Consider the following 20,686-nt stretch of genomic DNA (forward strand, 5'->3'; position numbering starts at 1 on the left):
ATCCCATATCTGTTTGTGCTGAATAGCCAACTCCTATGGTCATTGTCATGCCAAGGCCAAACATAGAAGTTGGCTATACAGATGTAAGATCTTAATTTGATCACGCTGTTGCAGGAGAACTTTTCTGCAATTCAGGACATTTTAAATGTGTAGTGTATTTGAGGTTTAAAAAGGCTTCTGAAGATTTGTAATTTCTACTTTGAAATTTCAGACTTGATTTTCCTTATCAATCCCTACAAAAATGTCCATTAATTATAACCTATAGAAAAGTTTGTGGTCATACACACATCCTTAAAAACATAGGTGCTGGGCTTATAAAGAATACTACGTAGTAATAACGCCGTGAATTGGGAGCTTAAAGAGTGTGCGGGCCTTCTTGTTCTTCATTAATTATAATCCAGGATGCAGGATTATTTTCCTTCTGTAGGAAACTGGCTCAAATTATGAGCCTACATCTGTACAGCACAAACAGATCTGGGAACAGGCTAGAGAAGGGTGTCTCTGACTGAGCATGCTCTGTTCTCTTACAGGAAGTCAGAGTGGTAAGGTGGCCAGCCATTGGCTGTTGTTCACACTTACAGTAAGTCTGAGTGGTAAGGTGGCCAGCCATTGGCTGTTGTTTTCACTTACAGGAAGTCTGAGTGGTAAGGTGGCCAGCCATTGGCTGTCGTGTCCTTTCCTTTTCCTGGCCACTTCCTGTGGTATGTCACTGGGAACCTCCCCTCGATAGAAAGACACCTGGAGAGGAGAGAGAACTTCAGATAGAATAGTCTTTCAATTTAATTTTATTTATTTAACCAGGCAAGTTCGTTAAGAACAAGTTCTTATTTACAATGACGGCCTACCGGGGAACAGTGGGTTAACTGCCTTGTTCAGGGGCAGAACAACAGATTTTTACCTTGTCAGCTCCAGCAAACTTTTGGTTACTGGCCCAACGCTCTAACCACTAGGCTACCTGCTGCCCCAAATAATAAAACATATGTTCTTTATAACCTCTTAAGGATCGGACCCTTTTTTTTAAATTTTCACCTAAAATGACCAAATCTAACTGCCTGTAGCTCAGGACCTGAAGCAAGGATATGCATATTCGTGATACCATTTGAAAGGAAACACTTTGAAGTTTGTGGAAATGTGAAATTAATGTAGGAGAATATAACACATTAGATCTGGTAAAAGATAATACAAACAAAAAGAACATGCGTTTTCAATGTGTTTGTTTTTGTTCCATCATCTTTGCCAGCAGCATACCACCCTGCATCCCACTGCTGGCTTTAACCAGCAGCATACCACCCTGCATCCCACTGCTGGCTTTAACCAGCAGCATACCACCCTGCATCCCACTGCTGGCTTTAACCAGCAGCATACCACCCTGCATCCCACTGCTGGCTTTAACCAGCAGCATACCACCCTGCATCCCACTGCTGGCTTCTGAAGCTAAGCAGGGTTGGTCCTGGTCAGTCCCTGGATGGGAGACCAGATGCTGCTGGAAGTGGTGTTGGAGGGCAAGTAGGAGGCACCCTTTTCTATGGTCTAAAAAAATATCCCAATGCCCCAGGGCAGTGATTGGGGACATTGGTCTGTGTAGGGTGCCATCTTTTGGCTGGGATGTTAAACGGGTGTCCTGACTCTGTGGTCACTAAAGATCCCATGGTACTTATCATAAGAGTAGAGGTGTTAACCCCTGTGTCCTGGCTAAATTCCCAATCTGGCCCTTATACCATCACGGTCACCTAATCATCCCCAGCTTACAATGGGCTCTTTCATCTCCCCTGTAACTATTCCCCAGGTCTTTGCTGTAAATGAGAATGTGTTCTCAGTCAACTTACCTGGTAAAATAAATAAAATATTTGAAATGCAAGAGAAAGGCCATAATATATTATAGTAGTTTAGACGCAATTTAGATTTTGGCCACTAGATGGCATTAAAATATTTTTAAATTTTTTTTGTTATCCCTACTGTGTATATATCATCTAATTACAATAATTATGAAACATTTGTACCACAGCATTGTTGCATACTCGTTTCTGATTGGCTAAAAGAGAATTCTAGAATGGGCATTACATTTCAATATACACTGACTCGGTACCGGGATTCGATTTTATTTCTGTTTACTTTAGTTTATTTAATAAATATTTTATCAATTCTATGTCTTGAACTGCATTGTTGGTTAAGGGCTTGTAAGTACGCATTTCACAGTAAGGTGTACACCTGTGGTATAAATAAACTTTGATTTTAAGGGGCTTGAATTTTCGAGCTCTACCCATAGATTTCTCAGAACACTGAGCCAATCACGGCGTAACTAGAGAACAACCCCTACACTGTATTTCCTGCTGGCTGCCCCACCACCACAGAAAGCACTGAGCTAGACTGAAACAGCTGTATTTTGGAGCTGCCTTACTCAAGAAAACAAAACAAGAGACGATGTTTGTAAGCGGCTTCGTTAATTCAAATATTTTTTTGTAGATTTTATTTTTTTATATTGTTTGCAAACTGATATGTGACACGTATTAACGCCCAAATAACATTTTTTTTTAGCTAAACAGATGGGGCTCAAAACAGGTGTGTCCTCCATTATTTCCAAGGTAATGTACAAAACGTTGGTGTTTATCCCTTACCTAATAAAGCACTTTATGAATAATGTACCATAGTTATAAAATGTCTGTATCTACTGTAGACCCTCTCTCTGTCAGGGGTCACTAGTCTCTCACCTGGCCCCTGATTGACCCCTCCTGCTTCTGTGTAGGACAGACGTACACCTCTTTGAGATTCTTCAACCGAGAGTAGAAGACAAACGACAGTCTCCCTTCCGCACAGTCTGGTCTGTCTGAAAGAGAGAGGACGTAGTAGTATTTCACCGGGAAGATGTCCTTCAAATTCTATTTAAAATGTATCATTATTTCCCAAATGTACCTGCGCTGACGTCTAGGCCCCTCTCGAAGCCAGCGAAGAACTGCTCTCCCTCCAACAGGTCACAGAGGTCTGAGGGTTGTGGGCCATCGTACTGCTCTGACAGAGACTGTACTCTGTTGTCCACCTGTTACATATTGTCATACGGCACATCAGATATTTACTGTACACATTATGACATCAACACACATTATGACATCAACACACATTATGACATCAACACACATTATGACATCAACACACGGTGGATCTTCTAACATTCCTGCACTTCTAAAACTTGCAGTGGAAAGTCTGATGTACAATGCATTTGATACAGCCACTGACTGTCCTTGGTCTCAGGAAGTGATGCTGCTATAACACTGACTGTCCTTGGTCTCAGGAAGTGATGCTGCTATAACACTGACTGTCCTTGGTCTCAGGAAGTGATGCTGCTATAACACTGACTGTCCTCGGTCTCAGGAAGTGCATCACTGACTGTCCTCGGTCTCAGGAAGTGATGCTGCTGTAACACAGACTGTCCTCGGTCTCAGGAAGTGCATCACTGACTGTCCTCGGTCTCAGGAAGTGATGCTGCTGTAACACTGACTGTCCTCGGTCTCAGGAAGTGATGCTGCTGTAACACTGACTGTCCTCGGTCTCAGGAAGTGATGCTGCTGTAACACTGACTGTCCTCGGTCTCAGGAAGTGATGCTGCTGTAACACTGACTGTCCTCGGTCTCAGGAAGTGATGCTGCTGTAACACTGACTGTCCTCGGTCTCAGGAAGTGATGCTGCTGTAACACTGACTGTCCTCGGTCTCAGGAAGTGATGCTGCTGTAACACTGACTGTCCTCTGTCTCAGGAAGTGATGCTGCTGTAACACTGACTGTCCTCTGTCTCAGGAAGTGATGCTGCTGTAACACTGACTGTCCTTGGTCTCAGGAAGTGATGCTGCTGTAACACTGACTGTCCTCAGTCTCAGGAAGTGATGCTGCTGTAACACTGACTGTCCTCAGTCTCAGGAAGTGATGCTGCTGTAACACTGACTGTCCTCGGTCTCAGGAAGTGATGCTGCTGTAACACTGACTGTCCTTGGTCTCAGGAAGTGATGCTGCTGTAACACTGACTGTCCTTGGTCTCAGGAAGTGATGCTGCTATAACACGGACTGTCCTTGGTCTCAAGAAGTGATGCTGCTGTAACACTGACTGTCCTTGGTCTCAGGAAGTGATGCTGCTGTAACACTGACTGTCCTTGGTCTCAGGAAGTGATGCTGCTATAACACTGACTGTCCTTGGTCTCTTATATACACCGACCCACCTTGTTGGCCCGGCCCGGCACTGTAGCAGAACCTGTTTGAGGTTGGTTCGCTACTCCAACACCAACTCTTACCACACAGATCATCAATGTCAGACTGAAGATCAATAAATGGCTTAATTGATTGATTGGACCCACCTTGTCAGCAGGCAGGCACTGTAGCAGAACCTGTTTGGGGTCTGTTCTCCTCTGTAGCACCAGGAACTGGACCTGAAACTGCTTCAGTCTCTGATAGACCCTACGGACCACACCGCTAACACAGCGCTGGGTAGTGTACCACAGCCAGTACCTGGAATAATATACACAAACTATTAACAGACGTAGCCAATAGAACCTGATTCAGGCTCAGGTACACTGTACGGACCACAGAGCTGGGTAGTGGACCACAGCCACTACCTAGAATAATATACACAAACTATTTAGACAGAGCTGGGTAGTGGACCACAGCCACTACCTAGAATAATATACACAAACTATTTAGACAGAGCTGGGTAGTGGACCACAGCCACTACCTAGAATAATATACACAAACTATTTAAACAGAGCTGGGTAGTGGACCACAGCCACTACCTAGAATAATATACACAAACTATTTAGACAGAGCTGGGTAGTGGACCACAGCCACTACCTAGAATAATATACACAAACTATTTCGACAGAGCTGGGTAGTGGACCACAGCCACTACCTAGAATAATATACACAAACAAACTGTTCATGTAGACTGGAATAACAGGACATTCCTACTGTAAAGCTGTGTGTTCATGTAGACTGGAATAACAGGACATTCCTACTGTAAAGCTGTGTGTTCATGTAGTCTGGAATAACAGGACATTCCTACTGTAAAGCTGTGTGTTCATGTAGACTGGAATAACAGGACATTCCTACTGTAAAGCTGTGTGTTCATGTAGACTGGAATAACAGGACATTCCTACTGTAAAGCTGTGTGTTCATGTAGACTGGAATAACAGGACATTCCTACTGTAAAGCTGTGTGTTCATGTAGTCTGGAATAACAGGACATTCCTACTGTAAAGCTGTGTGTTCATGTAGACTGGAATAACAGGACATTCCTACTGTAAAGCTGTGTGTTCATGTAGTCTGGAATAACAGGACATTCCTACTGTAAAGCTGTGTGTTCATGTAGTCTGGAATAACAGGACATTCCTACTGTAAAGCTGTGTGTTCATGTAGACTGGAATAACAGGACATTCCTACTGTAAAGCTGTGTGTTCGTGTAGTCTGGAATAACAGGACATTCCTACTGTAAAGCTGTGTGTTCATGTAGACTGGAATAACAGGACATTCCTACTGTAAAGCTGTGTGTTCATGTAGTCTGGAATAACAGGACATTCCTACTGTAAAGCTGTGTGTTCATGTAGACTGGAATAACAGGACATTCCTACTGTAAAGCTGTGTGTTCATGTAGTCTGGAATAACAGGACATTCCTACTGTAAAGCTGTGTGTTCATGTAGTCTGGAATAACAGGACATTCCTACTGTAAAGCTGTGTGTTCATGTAGTCTGGAATAACAGGACATTCCTACTGTAAAGCTGTGTGTTCATGTAGTCTGGAATAACAGGACATTCCTACTGTAAAGCTGTGTGTTCATGTAGTCTGGAATAACAGGACATTCCCACTGTAAAGCTGTGTGTTCATGTAGTCTGGAATAACAGGACATTCCTACTGTAAAGCTGTGTGTTCATGTAGTCTGGAATAACAGGACATTCCCACTGTAAAGCTGTGTGTTCATGTAGTCTGGAATAACAGGAACTCACCAGGAGAAGTGGGTGATGTAGAAGATAGCGTAGAGCTGTGTGACGTAGAGGGACACCTGTGAGGTTATGTCTGTCCAGGTGTGGGCGCTGGGGTCTCCATGAAGCAGGTGGAGACAGGACAGGTCTACTGTATGACCTGGGACATCAACATGGTTAAATGAATAAAGGTAGAGCTGGGGTATCCATGGAGACAGGACAGGTCTACTGTATGACCTGGGACATCAACATGGTTAAATGAATAAAGGTAGAGCTGGGGTATCCATGGAGACAGGACAGGTCTACTGTATGACCTGGGACATCAACATGGTTAAATGAATAAAGGTAGAGCTGGGGTATCCATGGAGACAGGACAGGTCTACTGTATGACCTGGGACATCAACATGGTTAAATGAATAAAGGTAGAGCTGGGGTCTCCATGGAGACAGGACAGGTCTACTGTATGACCTGGGACATCAACATGGTTAAATGAATAAAGGTAGAGCTGGGGTATCCATGGAGACAGGACAGGTCTACTGTATGACATCAACATGGTTAAATTAATAAAGGTAGAGCTGGGGTCTCCATGGAGACAGGACAGGTCTACTGTATGACCTGGGACATCAACATGGTTAAATGCATAAAGGTACAGCTGGGGTCTCCATGGAGACAGGACAGGTCTACTGTATGACCTGGGACATCAACATGGTTAAATTAATAAAGGTAGAGCTGGGGTCTCCATGGAGACAGGACAGGTCTACTGTATGACCTGGGACATCAACATGGTTAAATGAATAAAGGTAGAGCTGGGGTATCCATGGAGACAGGACAGGTCTACTGTATGACCTGGGACATCAACATGGTTAAATTAATAAAGGTAGAGCTGGGGTCTCCATGGAGACAGGACAGGTCTACTGTATGACCTGGGACATCAACATGGTTAAATTAATAAAGGTAGAGCTGGGGTATCCATGGAGACAGGACAGGTCTACTGTATGACCTGGGACATCAACATGGTTAAATTAATAAAGGTAGAGCTGGGGTATCCATGGAGACAGGACAGGTCTACTGTATGACCTGGGACATCAACATGGTTAAATTAATAAAGGTAGAGCTGGGGTCTCCATGGAGACAGGACAGGTCTACTGTATGACCTGGGACATCAACATGGTTAAATTAATAAAGGTAGAGCTGGGGTCTCCATGGAGACAGGACAGGTCTGCTGTATGACCTGGGACATCAACATGGTTAAATGAATAAAGGTAGAGCTGGGGTATCCATGGAGACAGGACAGGTCTACTGTATGACCTGGGACATCAACATGGTTAAATTAATAAAGGTAGAGCTGGGGTATCCATGGAGACAGGACAGGTCTGCTGTATGACCTGGGACATCAACATGGTTAAATTAATAAAGGTAGAGCTGGGGTCTCCATGGAGATAGGACAGGTCTACTGTATGACATCAACATGGTTAAATTAATAAAGGTAGAGCTGGGGTCTCCATGGAGATAGGACAGGTCTACTGTATGACATCAACATGGTTAAATTAATAAAGGTAGAGCTGGGGTATCCATGGAGATAGGACAGGTCTACTGTATGACATCAACATGGTTAAATTAATAAAGGTAGAGCTGGGGTCTCCATGGAGACAGGACAGGTCTACTGTATGACATCAACATGGTTACATTAATAAAGGTAGAGCTGGGGTCTCCATGGAGACAGGACAGGTCTACTGTATGACCTGGGACATCAACATGGTTAAATGAATAAAGGTAGAGCTGGGGTCTCCATGGAGACAGGACAGGTCTACTGTATGACCTGGGACATCAACATGGTTAAATTAATAAAGGTAGAGCTGGGGTATCCATGGAGACAGGACAGGTCTACTGTATGACCTGGGACATCAACATGGTTAAATGCATAAAGGTAGAGCTGGGGTCTCCATGGAGACAGGACAGGTCTACTGTATGACCTGGGACATCAACATGGTTAAATTAATAAAGGTAGAGCTGGGGTCTCCATGGAGACAGGACAGGTCTACTGTATGACCTGGGACATCAACATGGTTAAATTAATAAAGGTAGAGCTGGGGTATCCATGGAGACAGGACAGGTCTACTGTATGACCTGGGACATCAACATGGTTAAATTAATAAAGGTAGAGCTGGGGTCTCCATGGAGACAGGACAGGTCTACTGTATGACCTGGGACATCAACATGGTTACATTAATAAAGGTAGAGCTGGGGTATCCATGGAGACAGGACAGGTCTACTGTATGACCTGGGACATCAACATGGTTAAATGAATAAAGGTAGAGCTGGGGTCTCCATGGAGACAGGACAGGTCTACTTGAAGTCATTTCTGAAACGGCTAGAAGGGTTGAAAGCCAAGTGGAATAACCATTCTGCTAACACCTATCCAATCATGTCGGATCTGAAGTGGAGAGGAAAGGAATGAAAGCGTTGAGCAGTTTTCACACAGGACCCAGTAGACCTACCAGTGAGTCCAGTCGGCAGAGGGACCTGCACCTTGATTGGCTGGAGGAATTGGATGCTGGGGTCTTGAGAGAGACAGAGGAGGGGACTGACTTTGGCCTGAGGGTCTCCACACAACGTCTGGACCTCAGTGACAGACACCTGTAACACCTGTAGACACAAGGGGAGTGAGCAGGGAGTGGATCTACATACCCACTGCTAAAAAGATTAGCAGGAAAGCACAGTAAACGTTTCCAAAATACAGAGGATACTAGCTAGGGTTGTTTTTCAAAAGTTCTAACAAACGATGCTCTCTGGAAGAACCAGTGTCTGGTGAATACGTCTGGACAGTGTCTGGTGAATACGTCTGGACAGTGTCTGGTGAGTACGTCTGGACAGTGTCTGGTGAGTACGTCTGGACAGTGTCTGGTGAGTACGTCTGGACAGTGTCTGGTGAGTACGTCTGGACAGTGTCTGGTGAGTACGTCTGGACAGTGTCTGGTGAGTACGTCTGGACAGTGTCTGGTGAATACGTCTGGACAGTGTCTGGTGAATACGTCTGGACAGTGTCTGGTGAATACGTCTGGACAGTGTCTGGTGAGTACGTCTGGACAGTGTCTGGTGAGTACGTCTGGACAGTGTCTGGTGAGTACGTCTGGACAGCGTCTGGTGAGTACGTCTGGACAGTGTCTGGTGAGTACGTCTGGACAGTGTCTGGTGAATACTGGACTGTACCTGTAGAGTGATGGTGAATACTAGACTGTACCTGTAGAGTGATGGTGAATACGTCTGGACAGTGTCTGGTGAATACTGGACTGTACCTGTAGAGTGATGGTGAATACTGGACTGTACCTGTAGAGTGATGGTGAATACCGGACTGTACCTGTAGAGTGATGGTGAATACCGGACTGTACCTGTAGAGTGATGGTGAATACCGGACTGTACCTGTAGAGTGATGGTGAATACCGGACTGTACCTGTAGAGTGATGGTGAATACCGGACTGTACCTGTAGAGTGATGGTGAATACCGGACTGTACCTGTAGAGTGATGGTGAATACCGGACTGTACCTGTAGAGTGATGGTGAATACTGGACTGTACCTGTAGACTGATGGTGATTACTGGACTGTACCTGTAGACTGATGGTGAATACTGGACTGTACCTGTAGACTGATGGTGAATACCGGACTGTACCTGTAGAGTGATGGTGAATACCGGACTGTACCTGTAGAGTGATGGTGAATACTGGACTGTACCTGTAAAGTGATGGTGAATACCGGACTGTACCTGTAGAGTGATGGTGAATACCGGACTGTACCTGTAGAGTGATGGTGAATACTGGACTGTACCTGTAAAGTGATGGTGAATACCGGACTGTACCTGTAGAGTGATGGTGAATACTGGACTGTACCTGTAGAGTGATGGTGCGTGTCTGAACAGTGCAGTCCGGGGGGAATGTCAGTTTGATGCCTGCGTCTGTACGTGACACCAACAGCGCCCCCTCTGGTGTCACAGAGCAACTGTCCCTGACTGGACGACCCACTGCCACAAACCAGGAGAATTGTCTCACTGAGACGCAGGCCAGCTAAGGGGACAAAAGTATTATTTAAAATAAAATAAAAATAGGAATGTCAATTAAGAATAAATTCTTATACAGACAGAGACAGACCAGACCAGACCAGACAGACAGACAGACGAGATATTTGTCTGCTGTTCAAATCAGAACCTCAACCTCACACGTGTGAACTTCTGGAGATCGGACAGGGTTTGTTTGGTATAAGCAATATAGCTAAACACTCAACCCGGACAGCAACAATCAAATACAGATCTCTCTCTTCAAATCTCAGCTCTCCAGAAGTGAACAGGACGTAGGGTCTAGGGGGTCGATCACATTTCCTTGCATGCCATATTATAAAGCAGTGTTGTGTTCTGTACACTACCCTGGCAGGTCGTCCTCCGGGGTGGCTGCTGTGTCCTATACTGCCCCTTCTGGTCTCAGTGGATAGTGTACTCCACTGATGTCCATCAAACCTCCTCACTACCACCTCCCCTCTCCTGGACCGGTGGTACGGTACACACACCTCCACTGGCTGGAGAGGAGAAGAGGATAAGAGGAGGGGAGAAGGGGAGGAGTGGAGGGGAGAAGAGGAGGGGAGCGGAGGAGAGTAAAGGGGAGGGGAGAAGAGGAGGGGAGAGGAGGAGAGTAAAGGGGAGGGGAGAAGAGAAAGGAGATTAGCAGAGGCGAGAGGAGAAGAGGAGGGGAGAAGAGAAGTAAAGAGAAAGGGAGAGGAGAAGAGAGGGGAGAGGGGGAGAGTAAAGGGGAGGGGAGAAGAGGAGAAGAGAAGAGGAGAAGAGGAGGAGAGTAAAGGGGAGAGGAGAAGAGGAGAAGAGGAGAAGAGGAGAAGAGAGGGGAGGAATAAGTTCAGAAAAAAGATGAGTATCAGAGTATAAGAGACCAATGAGAGAAGCTCGTAGATACACACTGAAAAAGGCTTTGTGAGAGAAAAAAAAAAAAAAAAAATACATTTAAAACTCCTGAAAAGAAGATATCGGTGTCTGTCGACTCCTGAAAAGAAGACATCGGTGTCTGTCGACTATATCGGTGTCTGTCGACTATATCGGTGTCTGTCGACTATATCGGTGTCTGTCGACTATATCGGTGTCTGTCGACTCCTGAAAAGAAGACATCGGTGTCTGTCGACTATATCGGTGTCTGTCGACTATATCGGTGTCTGTCGACTATATCGGTGTCTGTCGACCCCTGAAAAGACGACATCGGTGTCTGTCAACTATATCAGTGTCTGTCGATTCCTGAAAAGAAGACGTCGGTGTCTGTCAACTATATCGGTGTCTGTCGACTATATCGGTGTCTGTCGACCCCTGAAAAGAAGACACCGGTGTCTGTCGACTATATCGGTGTCTGTCGACCCCTGAAAAGAAGACACCGGTGTCTGTCGACTATATCGGTGTCTGTCGACCCCTGAAAAGAAGACACCGGTGTCTGTCGACTATATCGGTGTCTGTCGACCCCTGAAAAGAAGACATCGGTGTCTGTCGACTATATCGGTGTCTGTAGACCCCTGAAAAGAAGACATCGGTGTCTGTCGACCCCTGAAAAGAAGATATCGGTGTCTGTCGACTCCTGAAAAGAAGACACCGGTGTCTGTCGACTATATCGGTGTCTGTCGACCCCTGAAAAGAAGACATCGGTGTCTGTCGACCCCTGAAAAGAAGATATCGGTGTCTGTCGACCCCTGAAAAGAAGATATCGGTGTCTGTCGACCCCTGAAAAGAAGATATCGGTGTCTGTCGACTCCTGAAAAGAAGACACCGGTGTCTGTCGACTATATCGGTGTCTGTCGACCCCTGAAAAGAAGACATCGGTGTCTGTCGACTATATCGGTGTCTGTCGACCCCTCAAAAGAAGACATCGGTGTCTGTCGACTCCTCAAAAGAAGACATCGGTGTCTGTCGACCCCTGAAAAGAAGACATCGGTGTCTGTCGACCCCTGAAAAGAAGACGTCGGTGTCTGTCGACTCCTCAAAAGAAGACGTCGGTGTCTGTCGACTCCTCAAAAGAAGACGTCGGTGTCTGTCGACCCCTGAAAAGAAGACGTCGGTGTCTGTCGACCCCTGAAAAGAAGACGTCGGTGTCTGTCGACCCCTGAAAAGAAGACGTCGGTGTCTGTCGACCCCTGAAAAGAAGACGTCGGTGTCTGTCGACTCCTGAAAAGAAGACGTCGGTGTCTGTCGATTCCTGAAAAGAAGACGTCGGTGTCTGTCGACTCCTCAAAAGAAGACGTCGGTGTCTGTCGACTCCTCAAAAGAAGACGTCGGTGTCTGTCGACTCCTCAAAAGAAGACGTCGGTGTCTGTCGACTCCTGAAAAGAAGACGTCGGTGTCTGTCGACTCCTGAAAAGAAGACGTCGGTGTCTGTCGACTCCTGAAAAGAAGACGTCGGTGTCTGTCGACTCCTGAAAAGAAGACGTCGGTGTCTGTCGACTCCTCAAAAGAAGACGTCGGTGTCTGTCGATTCCTGAAAAGAAGACGTCGGTGTCTGTCGACCCCTGAAAAGAAGACGTCGGTGTCTGTCGACCCCTGAAAAGAAGACGTCGGTGTCTGTCGACCCCTGAAAAGAAGACGTCGGTGTCTGTCGACCCCTGAAAAGAAGACGTCGGTGTCTGTCGATTCCTGAAAAGAAGACGTCGGTGTCTGTCGACTCCTGAAAAGAAGACATCGGTGTCTGTCGACTCCTGAAAAGAAGACATCGGTGTCTGTCGACTCCTCAAAAGAAGACATCGGTGTCTGTCGACTCCTCAAAAGAAGACATCGGTGTCTGTCGACTCCTCAAAAGAAGACATCGGTGTCTGTCGACTCCTCAAAAGAAGACATCGGTGTCTGTCGACTCCTCAAAAGAAGACATCGGTGTCTGTCGACTCCTCAAAAGAAGACATCGGTGTCTGTCGATTCCTGAAAAGAAGACATCGGTGTCTGTCGACTCCTCAAAAGAAGACATCGGTGTCTGTCGACTCCTGAAAAGAAGACATCGGTGTCTGTCGACTCCTGAAAAGAAGACATCGGTGTCTGTCGACTCCTGAAAAGAAGACATCGGTGTCTGTCGACTCCTCAAAAGAAGACATCGGTGTCTGTCGACTCCTCAAAAGAAGACATCGGTGTCTGTCGATTCCTGAAAAGAAGACATCGGTGTCTGTCGACTCCTGAAAAGAAGACATCGGTGTCTGTCGACTCCTCAAAAGAAGACATCGGTGTCTGTCGACTCCTCAAAAGAAGACATCGGTGTCTGTCGATTCCTGAAAAGAAGACATCGGTGTCTGTCGATTCCTGAAAAGAAGACATTGGTGTCTGTCGATTCCTGAAAAGAAGACATCGGTGTCTGTCGATTCCTGAAAAGAAGACGTCGGTGTCTGTCGACTCCTGAAAAGAAGACACCGGTGTCTGTCGACTTTGTGTGTGAACATACAGTTCTTTCTAAATTAAACTAATTAATTACACGACTACCGTTTCCAAACTACCTTTAAGAAGGAGATCCTGTGTGGGAGGAGTTCCAGTGATCGACTCAGCAGGAAGTCATGCTCCTCTAGCCACACCCATTTCCTGTCTGGCATACGCTCCGCCCACTGCAGCGTGGTGGTCGTCGCTAGGCAACCCGCGGGAAACAGTAGCTCCGCTCCCCCTGGGAGGAACACATGACAACCAGCAGACGACACACAGAACCTGGCGGGACAGGAACAACAACAATACAAATAACAACACCACCTAGCTTTAACTGACAACTACACAAGGAAACAACTGTGTTGATATCTGAGAACAGCATCAGGTCAAAGTAATACTGTGTTGTACCTGTGTCGATTCGGTCCAAGGTGTAGCTCTGGGATGCCGGTTTCCACCTGGTCTGAGGAGGACAGAGGACGATTAAACTAAGGAACGATTTAAAAAACTAGGATCACACTGCAAATAGTCAATACCTACAGGACCGGCACTTAGACCTTCCTTCACCAGGTAGAGGGGGTAGAGTTAGTGGTACTAACCAGGTGGTAGTGGTGGAGGGGGTAGAGTTAGTGGTACTCACCAGGTGGTAGTGGTGGAGGGGGTAGAGTTAGTGGTACTCACCAGGTGGTAGTGGTGGAGGGGGTAGAGTTAGTGGTACTCACCAGGTGGTAGTGGTGGAGGGGGTAGAGTTAGTGGTACTAACCAGGTGGTAGTGGTGGAGGGGGTAGAGTTAGTGGTACTAACCAGGTGGTAGTGGTGGAGGGGGTAGAGTTAGTGGTACTCACCAGGTGGTAGTGGTGGAGGGGGTAGAGTTAGTGGTACTCACCAGGTGGTAGTGGTGGAGGGGGTAGAGTTAGTGGTACTCACCAGGTGGTAGTGGTAGTGGTGGAGGGGTAGAGTGGTACTCACTAGGTGTGGGTGGTAGTGGTGGAGGGGGTAGAGTGGTACTCACCAGGTGTGGGTGGTAGTGGTGGAGGGGGTAGAGTTAGTGGTACTCACCAGGTGTGGGTGGTAGTGGTGGAGGGGTAGAGTGGTACTCACCAGGTGTGGGTGGTAGTGGTGGAGGGGTAGAGTGGTACTCACCAGGTGTGGGTGGTAGTGGTGGAGGGGTAGAGTGGTACTCACCAGGTGTGGGTGGTAGTGGTGGAGGGGTAGAGTGGTACTCACCAGGTGTGGGTGGTAGTGGTGGAGGGGGTAGAGTGGTACTCACCAGGTGTGGGTGGTAGTGGTGGAGGGGTAGAGTGGTACTCACCAGGTGTGGGTGGTAGTGGTGGAGGGGGTAGAGTGGTACTCACCAGGTGTGGGTGGTAGTGGTGGAGGGGTTGGGGGTAGAGTGGTACTCACCAGGTGTGGGTGGTGGAGGGGGTAGAGTGGTACTCACCAGGTGTGGGTGGTAGTGGTGGAGGGGTTGGGGGTAGAGTGGTACTCACCAGGTGTGGGTGGTAGTGGTGGAGGGGGTAGAGTGGTACTCACCAGGTGTGGGTGGTAGTGGTGGAGGGGGTAGAGTGGTACTCACCAGGTGTGGGTGGTAGTGGTGGAGGGGGTAGAGTGGTACTCACCAGGTGTGGGTGGTAGTGGTGGAGGGGTTGGGGGTAGAGTGGTACTCACCAGGTGTGGGTGGTAGTGGTGGAGGGGGTAGAGTGGTACTCACCAGGTGTGGGTGGTAGTGGTGGAGGGGGTAGAGTGGTACTCACCAGGTGTGGGTGGTAGTGGTGGAGGAGGTAGAGTGGTACTCACCAGGTGTGGGTGGTAGTGGTGGAGGGGGTAGAGTGGTACTCACCAGGTGTGGGTGGTAGTGGTGGAGGGGTAGAGTGGTACTCACCAGGTGTGGGTGGTAGTGGTGGAGGGGGTAGAGTGGTACTCACCAGGTGTGGGTGGTAGTGGTGGAGGGGTTGGGGGTAGAGTGGTACTCACCAGGTGTGGGTGGTGGAGGGGGTAGAGTGGTACTCACCAGGTGTGGGTGGTAGTGGTGGAGGGGTTGGGGGTAGAGTGGTACTCACCAGGTGTGGGTGGTAGTGGTGGAGGGGGTAGAGTGGTACTCACCAGGTGTGGGTGGTAGTGGTGGAGGGGGTAGAGTGGTACTCACCAAGTGCGGGTGGTAGTGGTGGAGGGGTTGGGGGTAGAGTGGTACTCACCAGGTGTGGGTGGTAGTGGTGGAGGGGGTAGAGTGGTACTCACCAGGTCTGGGTGGTAGTGGTGGAGGGGGTAGAGTGGTACTCACCAGGTGTGGGTGGTAGTGGTGGAGGGGGTAGAGTGGTACTCACCAGGTGTGGGTGGTAGTGGTGGAGGGGTTGGGGGTAGAGTGGTACTCACCAGGTGTGGGTGGTAGTGGTGGAGGGGGTAGAGTGGTACTCACCAGGTGTGGGTGGTAGTGGTGGAGGGGGTAGAGTGGTACTCACCAGGTGTGGGTGGTAGTGGTGGAGGAGGTAGAGTGGTACTCACCAGGTGTGGGTGGTAGTGGTGGAGGGGGTAGAGTGGTACTCACCAGGTGTGGGTGGTAGTGGTGGAGGGGTTGGGGGTAGAGTGGTACTCACCAGGTGTGGATGGTAGTGGTGGAGGGGGTAGAGTGGTACTCACCAGGTGTGGGTGGTAGTGGTGGAGGGGTAGAGTGGTACTCACCAGGTGTGGGTGGTAGTGGTGGAGGGGGTAGAGTGGTACTCACCAGGTGTGGGTGGTAGTGGTGGAGGGGGTAGAGTGGTACTCACTAGGTGTGGGTGGTAGTGGTGGAGGGGGTAGAGTGGTACTCACCAGGTGTGGGTGGTAGTGGTGGAGGGGGTAGAGTGGTACTCACCAGGTGTGGGTGGTAGTGGTGGAGGGGGTAGAGTGGTACTCACCAGGTGTGGGTGGTAGTGGTGGAGGGGGTAGAGTGGTACTCACCAGGTGTGGGTGGTAGTGGTGGAGGAGGTAGAGTGGTACTCACCAGGTGTGGGTGGTAGTGGTGGAGGGGGTAGAGTGGTACTCACCAGGTGTGGGTGGTAGTGGTGGAGGGGTTGGGGGTAGAGTGGTACTCACCAGGTGTGGATGGTAGTGGTGGAGGGGGTAGAGTGGTACTCACCAGGTGTGGGTGGTAGTGGTGGAGGGGTAGAGTGGTACTCACCAGGTGTGGGTGGTAGTGGTGGAGGGGTAGAGTGGTACTCACCAGGTGTGGGTGGTAGTGGTGGAGGGGGTAGAGTGGTACTCACCAGGTGTGGGTGGTAGTGGTGGAGGGGGTAGAGTGGTACTCACTAGGTGTGGGTGGTAGTGGTGGAGGGGGTAGAGTGGTACTCACCAGGTGTGGGTGGTAGTGGTGGAGGGGGTAGAGTGGTACTCACCAGGTGTGGGTGGTAGTGGTGGAGGGGGTAGAGTGGTACTCACCAGGTGTGGGTGGTAGTGGTGGAGGGGGTAGAGTGGTACTCACCAGGTGTGGGTGGTAGTGGTGGAGGGGGTAGAGTGGTACTCACCAGGTGTGGGTGGTAGTGGTGGAGGGGGTAGAGTGGTACTCACTAGGTGTGGGTGGTAGTGGTGGAGGGGGTAGAGTGGTACTCACCAGGTGTGGGTGGTAGTGGTGGAGGGGGTAGAGTGGTACTCACCAGGTGTGGGTGGTAGTGGTGGAGGGGGTAGAGTGGTACTCACCAGGTGTGGGTGGTAGTGGTGGAGGGGGTAGAGTGGTACTCACCAGGTGTGGGTGGTAGTGGTGGAGGGGGTAGAGTGGTACTCACCAGGTGTGGGTGGTAGTGGTGGAGGGGTTGGGGGTCTTCCCAGGGGGTTGTTCCTTACATCTACCTTTAACTTATCCAGTTTGTCCAGACAGAGACAGACGGGGAGAAAACGCAGGTCATTACTGTGGATCACCAGGTCCCTGAGAGACAGGAGACAGCCTGAGAGAGGAGAGGAGAGGAGAGGAGAGGAGAGGAGAGGAGAGGAGAGGAGAGGAGAGGAGAGGAGAGGAGAGGAGAGGAGAGGAGAGGAGAGGAGAGGAGAGGAAAGAGGTGAGGAGAGGAGAGAGGAGATGAGACGGGGGGAAAGCGGAGACGAGAGGAGATGATAGAGGAGAGGAAAGAGGAGATGAGAGAGGAGACGAGAGGAGGAGAGGAAAGAGGAGACAAAGGGAGAGCGGAGACAAGACAAAGGGAGAGTGGAGACGAGAGGAGACGATAGAGGAGAGGAAAGAGGAGATGAGATGAGAGGAGATGAGAGAGGAGACGAGAAAAGGAAAGGAAAGAGGAAACAAGAGGAGAGGAGACAGAGAGGGGTGATGTAGACATACAGACGAAGATAGAGGGAATGTTCCTAACCTTTGACCCTTGCATTAATTTTTTTATTGCCATTGTATCACAGTAATATTTAGGCTTACATCATAGTCATACACAATAAATATGTCAATGGTTAATGCTGTGTCAGATAAATCTTTTTTTTTAAGAACTCTCCAGTCTCCTAACTTATTGTTATCTATCTTCCCCCTAGACTCACCATCCACCCCTTACCCATGGTCTCAGGCAGCCTCTCTAGACTCACCCTCCACCCCTTACCCATGGTCTCAGGCAGCCTCTTTAGCCTGTTGTGTGACAGCTCCAGTTTAACCAGCTCCTCCAGCGCACCGATCTCCTCAGGTAATGTCTCCAGGAGGTTATTGGAGACATCCAGGGTGCGGAGGCTCTTCAGCTGGCCCAGGCTGGGGGGGAGAGAGGCCAGACAGTTCCCCAGGAGAGAGAGGTAGCGGAGGGCAGGGAGAGGACCGAAGAAGGAGGGAGAACCGTGAGGTGGTTGTGACCCAGGAAGAGGGTGGAGAGGAGGGGGAGGGTGAGGAGGCAGGGAGGGAAGGAGGAGAGGAGGTTGAAGGAGAGGTCCAGGTGGACGAGGAGAGAAAGGGATGAGAGAGAGGGAGGAAGAGAGGTGAGGAGGCCGGGGAGGGGGTCACCATGGGCGTCATGGAAACAGTGCCCTGAGGAGGAGTCAGAAGATGAGCAGGCATGGAGAGAGAGGAGAGACATGAGGAGAGCGAGAGCGAGAACAGACAAGGAGAGAGGACAGACAAGAAGAGAGAGAGAGAGACAGGACAGACAAGAGGAGAGAGAGGACAGACAAGATGAGAGAGAGAGAGAGGACAGACAAGAGGAAAGAGAGAGAGAGGACAGACAAGAGGAGAGAGAGAGAGAGAGAGAGAGAGGACAGACAAGAGGAGAGAGAGAGAGAGAGGACAGACAAGAGGAGAGAAAGAGAGAGGACAGACAAGAGGAGAGAGAGGACAGACAGGAGGAGAGAGAGAAGACAGACAGGAGGAGAGAGAGAAGACAGACAGGAGGAGAGAGAGAGAGGACAGACAGGACAGACAAGAGGAGAGAGGACAAACAAGGAGAGAGAGGGAGGAGAGAGAGAGAAGACAGACAGGAGGAGAGAGAGAGAGGACAGACAAGGGGAGAGGACAGACAAGGAGAGAGAGAGAGAGAGAGAGAGAGGACAGACAGGAGGAGAGAGAGAGAGAAAGACAGACAGGAGGAGAGAGAGGACAGACAGGAGGAGAGAGCAAGGACAGACAAGAGCAAGGGACAAATGATTGAAAAGGGTGTGAAAATAGCAACATAATTATTAACATGTAAAGACACACATTGTATGATAACGTTGTAGTGTTTATACTATGTGCTATACTGTGAGTCTGATGTTCAGCGTCTACTAAATAATCAATCTGAATCGATCAAATGATACTTTACAAGCACGTTACACAGCATTAATGAACGTATCAGCATTCAGCACTAGTACTCAGTACCTCTAATAGCCAGTGAGCGTAGCTGTGTGAGGTGCGGTAGGACCTCCAGGGCTCCCTCTAGCGCCCCCTTGTCCTCCGAGCCCAGTCGGAGGTACTGCAGGCCCCTCAGCTGCCCAGGGACAGACACCCACAGTACCTGGAGCACAGCAGTCCCGCCCTGGTATACATCCAGAGTCAGTCTAGTGTCGGTGAGCACCGCACACAGCTCTACTGACGGGGGAAGGGGAGGGGTGAGGGACGGGACGGGAGAGAACGAGGAGGAGAGAGGAGGCAGGAAGGAGGGAGAGGGGGATGAGAAGGTGGAGATGGAGAGAGGAGGATAGATGGAGAGAGGAGGAGAGATGGAGGGAGGAGAGATGGAGGGAGCAGGAGGGATGGAGGGAGCAGGAGGGATGGAGACAGGGTCGTCATCTTTATCTCGGTCTGTAACTGTTATCAGTCCTTTATTCATTTCGTCCATCTTCTCCGTCCCCGTTTGGATTCCCATTTCTTCTTTGTTTCTAACTTGAGACACACTGTCAGTTTCTCCCTCTGTCTGTCCTTCGCTACGTGACAGTTCCTCTCCAAGATGGTGGGTCATCTTATCTATGGGAAAGTTGACAGTCTTATTCCTCATCTGATCAAGAGGATCATGTCCCGTCTCCATGGTTCCACCACCGGCTCGATTCTCACCCTCCGCTTTCTCTTGTCCTTTTCCTCTCCTCCATTCCCTCTTCTTCTTCTTCTCTCTCTCCATCTCACACCTCTTCTCTCGGAGGACCTTGTTTTTGTGGAGGTGTTCAATTGAAATCCAAACACATTTCTTTTTTCTCATTTATTAGACGGGCCAATCTTCAAGGGACACCTGCTGCCTGCTGCACTTGGGCATGTTGGGACTTGAGCGTCCTAGGATACAATTCCCAGAACATTGATTGTCTAGCCAGTACAATAACATAGCCTATAATTCACTAACAGTAAACACATAACGTTACATAGCTATGTTTATTTAGGATAAAATGTCTAAATATTATTGTATGACAGTAATGGTGAAAGATTAGAAGTTTCTTAGTAAACTACTGCTAGCTAGCCTAGTTAGCAACAAGCTAACATTAGCTAACTGCTTTGATTTACTATGCCACTTGAAAGTTCACGGAACAAACTAACTATGGATTTAACAAATGTACTGTACCATGCAGTAATGTTTCCTGTTCACGGCGATAACCACTGTTTCTCGTCTACGCCAGATTGATTTGTTATAAAGTGCAAGGTTCACTATTTCCTTGGTGGCCGTGGCTACACCTTTTTCAAACAGCTTGTTGTCATCAGCCAGACCAATGAGGATGCCAGAGGCAGCGGCTCCGTCAAACCTTCAACCCGGGGAGGGACACTCGTCTTAAAAGGACAGTGCCACGTTTAAACTCTCCCTTTCAACTCTCAACATCACTTTCACTTGCAAAAAAAACCCAACACAAACAGATCTAGGATCAGGCTAGGGGAATACTGAGAAAATGGCTTTCCAGACGCTTT

General features: G+C 48.7%; 1 protein-coding gene across 1 annotated transcript in view; it reads right to left on the reverse strand.

Moving 5' to 3' along the window:
- Nucleotides 1–20,472, reverse strand: part of pidd1 (p53-induced death domain protein 1) — a 41,154-nt gene extending 20,682 nt beyond the window's left edge. Inside the window, 15 exon segments of the mRNA XM_038999151.1 lie at nt 631–738; nt 2,709–2,824; nt 2,911–3,034; nt 4,340–4,490; nt 5,978–6,113; nt 8,452–8,599; nt 9,839–10,012; nt 10,368–10,517; nt 13,461–13,662; nt 13,789–13,840; nt 17,136–17,294; nt 17,946–18,155; nt 18,158–18,358; nt 19,181–20,065; nt 20,349–20,472. Coding sequence (XP_038855079.1) covers nt 631–738; nt 2,709–2,824; nt 2,911–3,034; nt 4,340–4,490; nt 5,978–6,113; nt 8,452–8,599; nt 9,839–10,012; nt 10,368–10,517; nt 13,461–13,662; nt 13,789–13,840; nt 17,136–17,294; nt 17,946–18,155; nt 18,158–18,358; nt 19,181–19,994 — 2,745 coding nt within the window. The 5' untranslated portion in view covers nt 19,995–20,065; nt 20,349–20,472.
- Between the last annotated feature and the right edge of the window lie 214 nt (nt 20,473–20,686).

The sequence above is a fragment of the Salvelinus namaycush genome, chromosome 8 (genome assembly GCF_016432855.1).
Source record: "Salvelinus namaycush isolate Seneca chromosome 8, SaNama_1.0, whole genome shotgun sequence".
Classification (NCBI taxonomy): domain Eukaryota; kingdom Metazoa; phylum Chordata; class Actinopteri; order Salmoniformes; family Salmonidae; genus Salvelinus; species Salvelinus namaycush.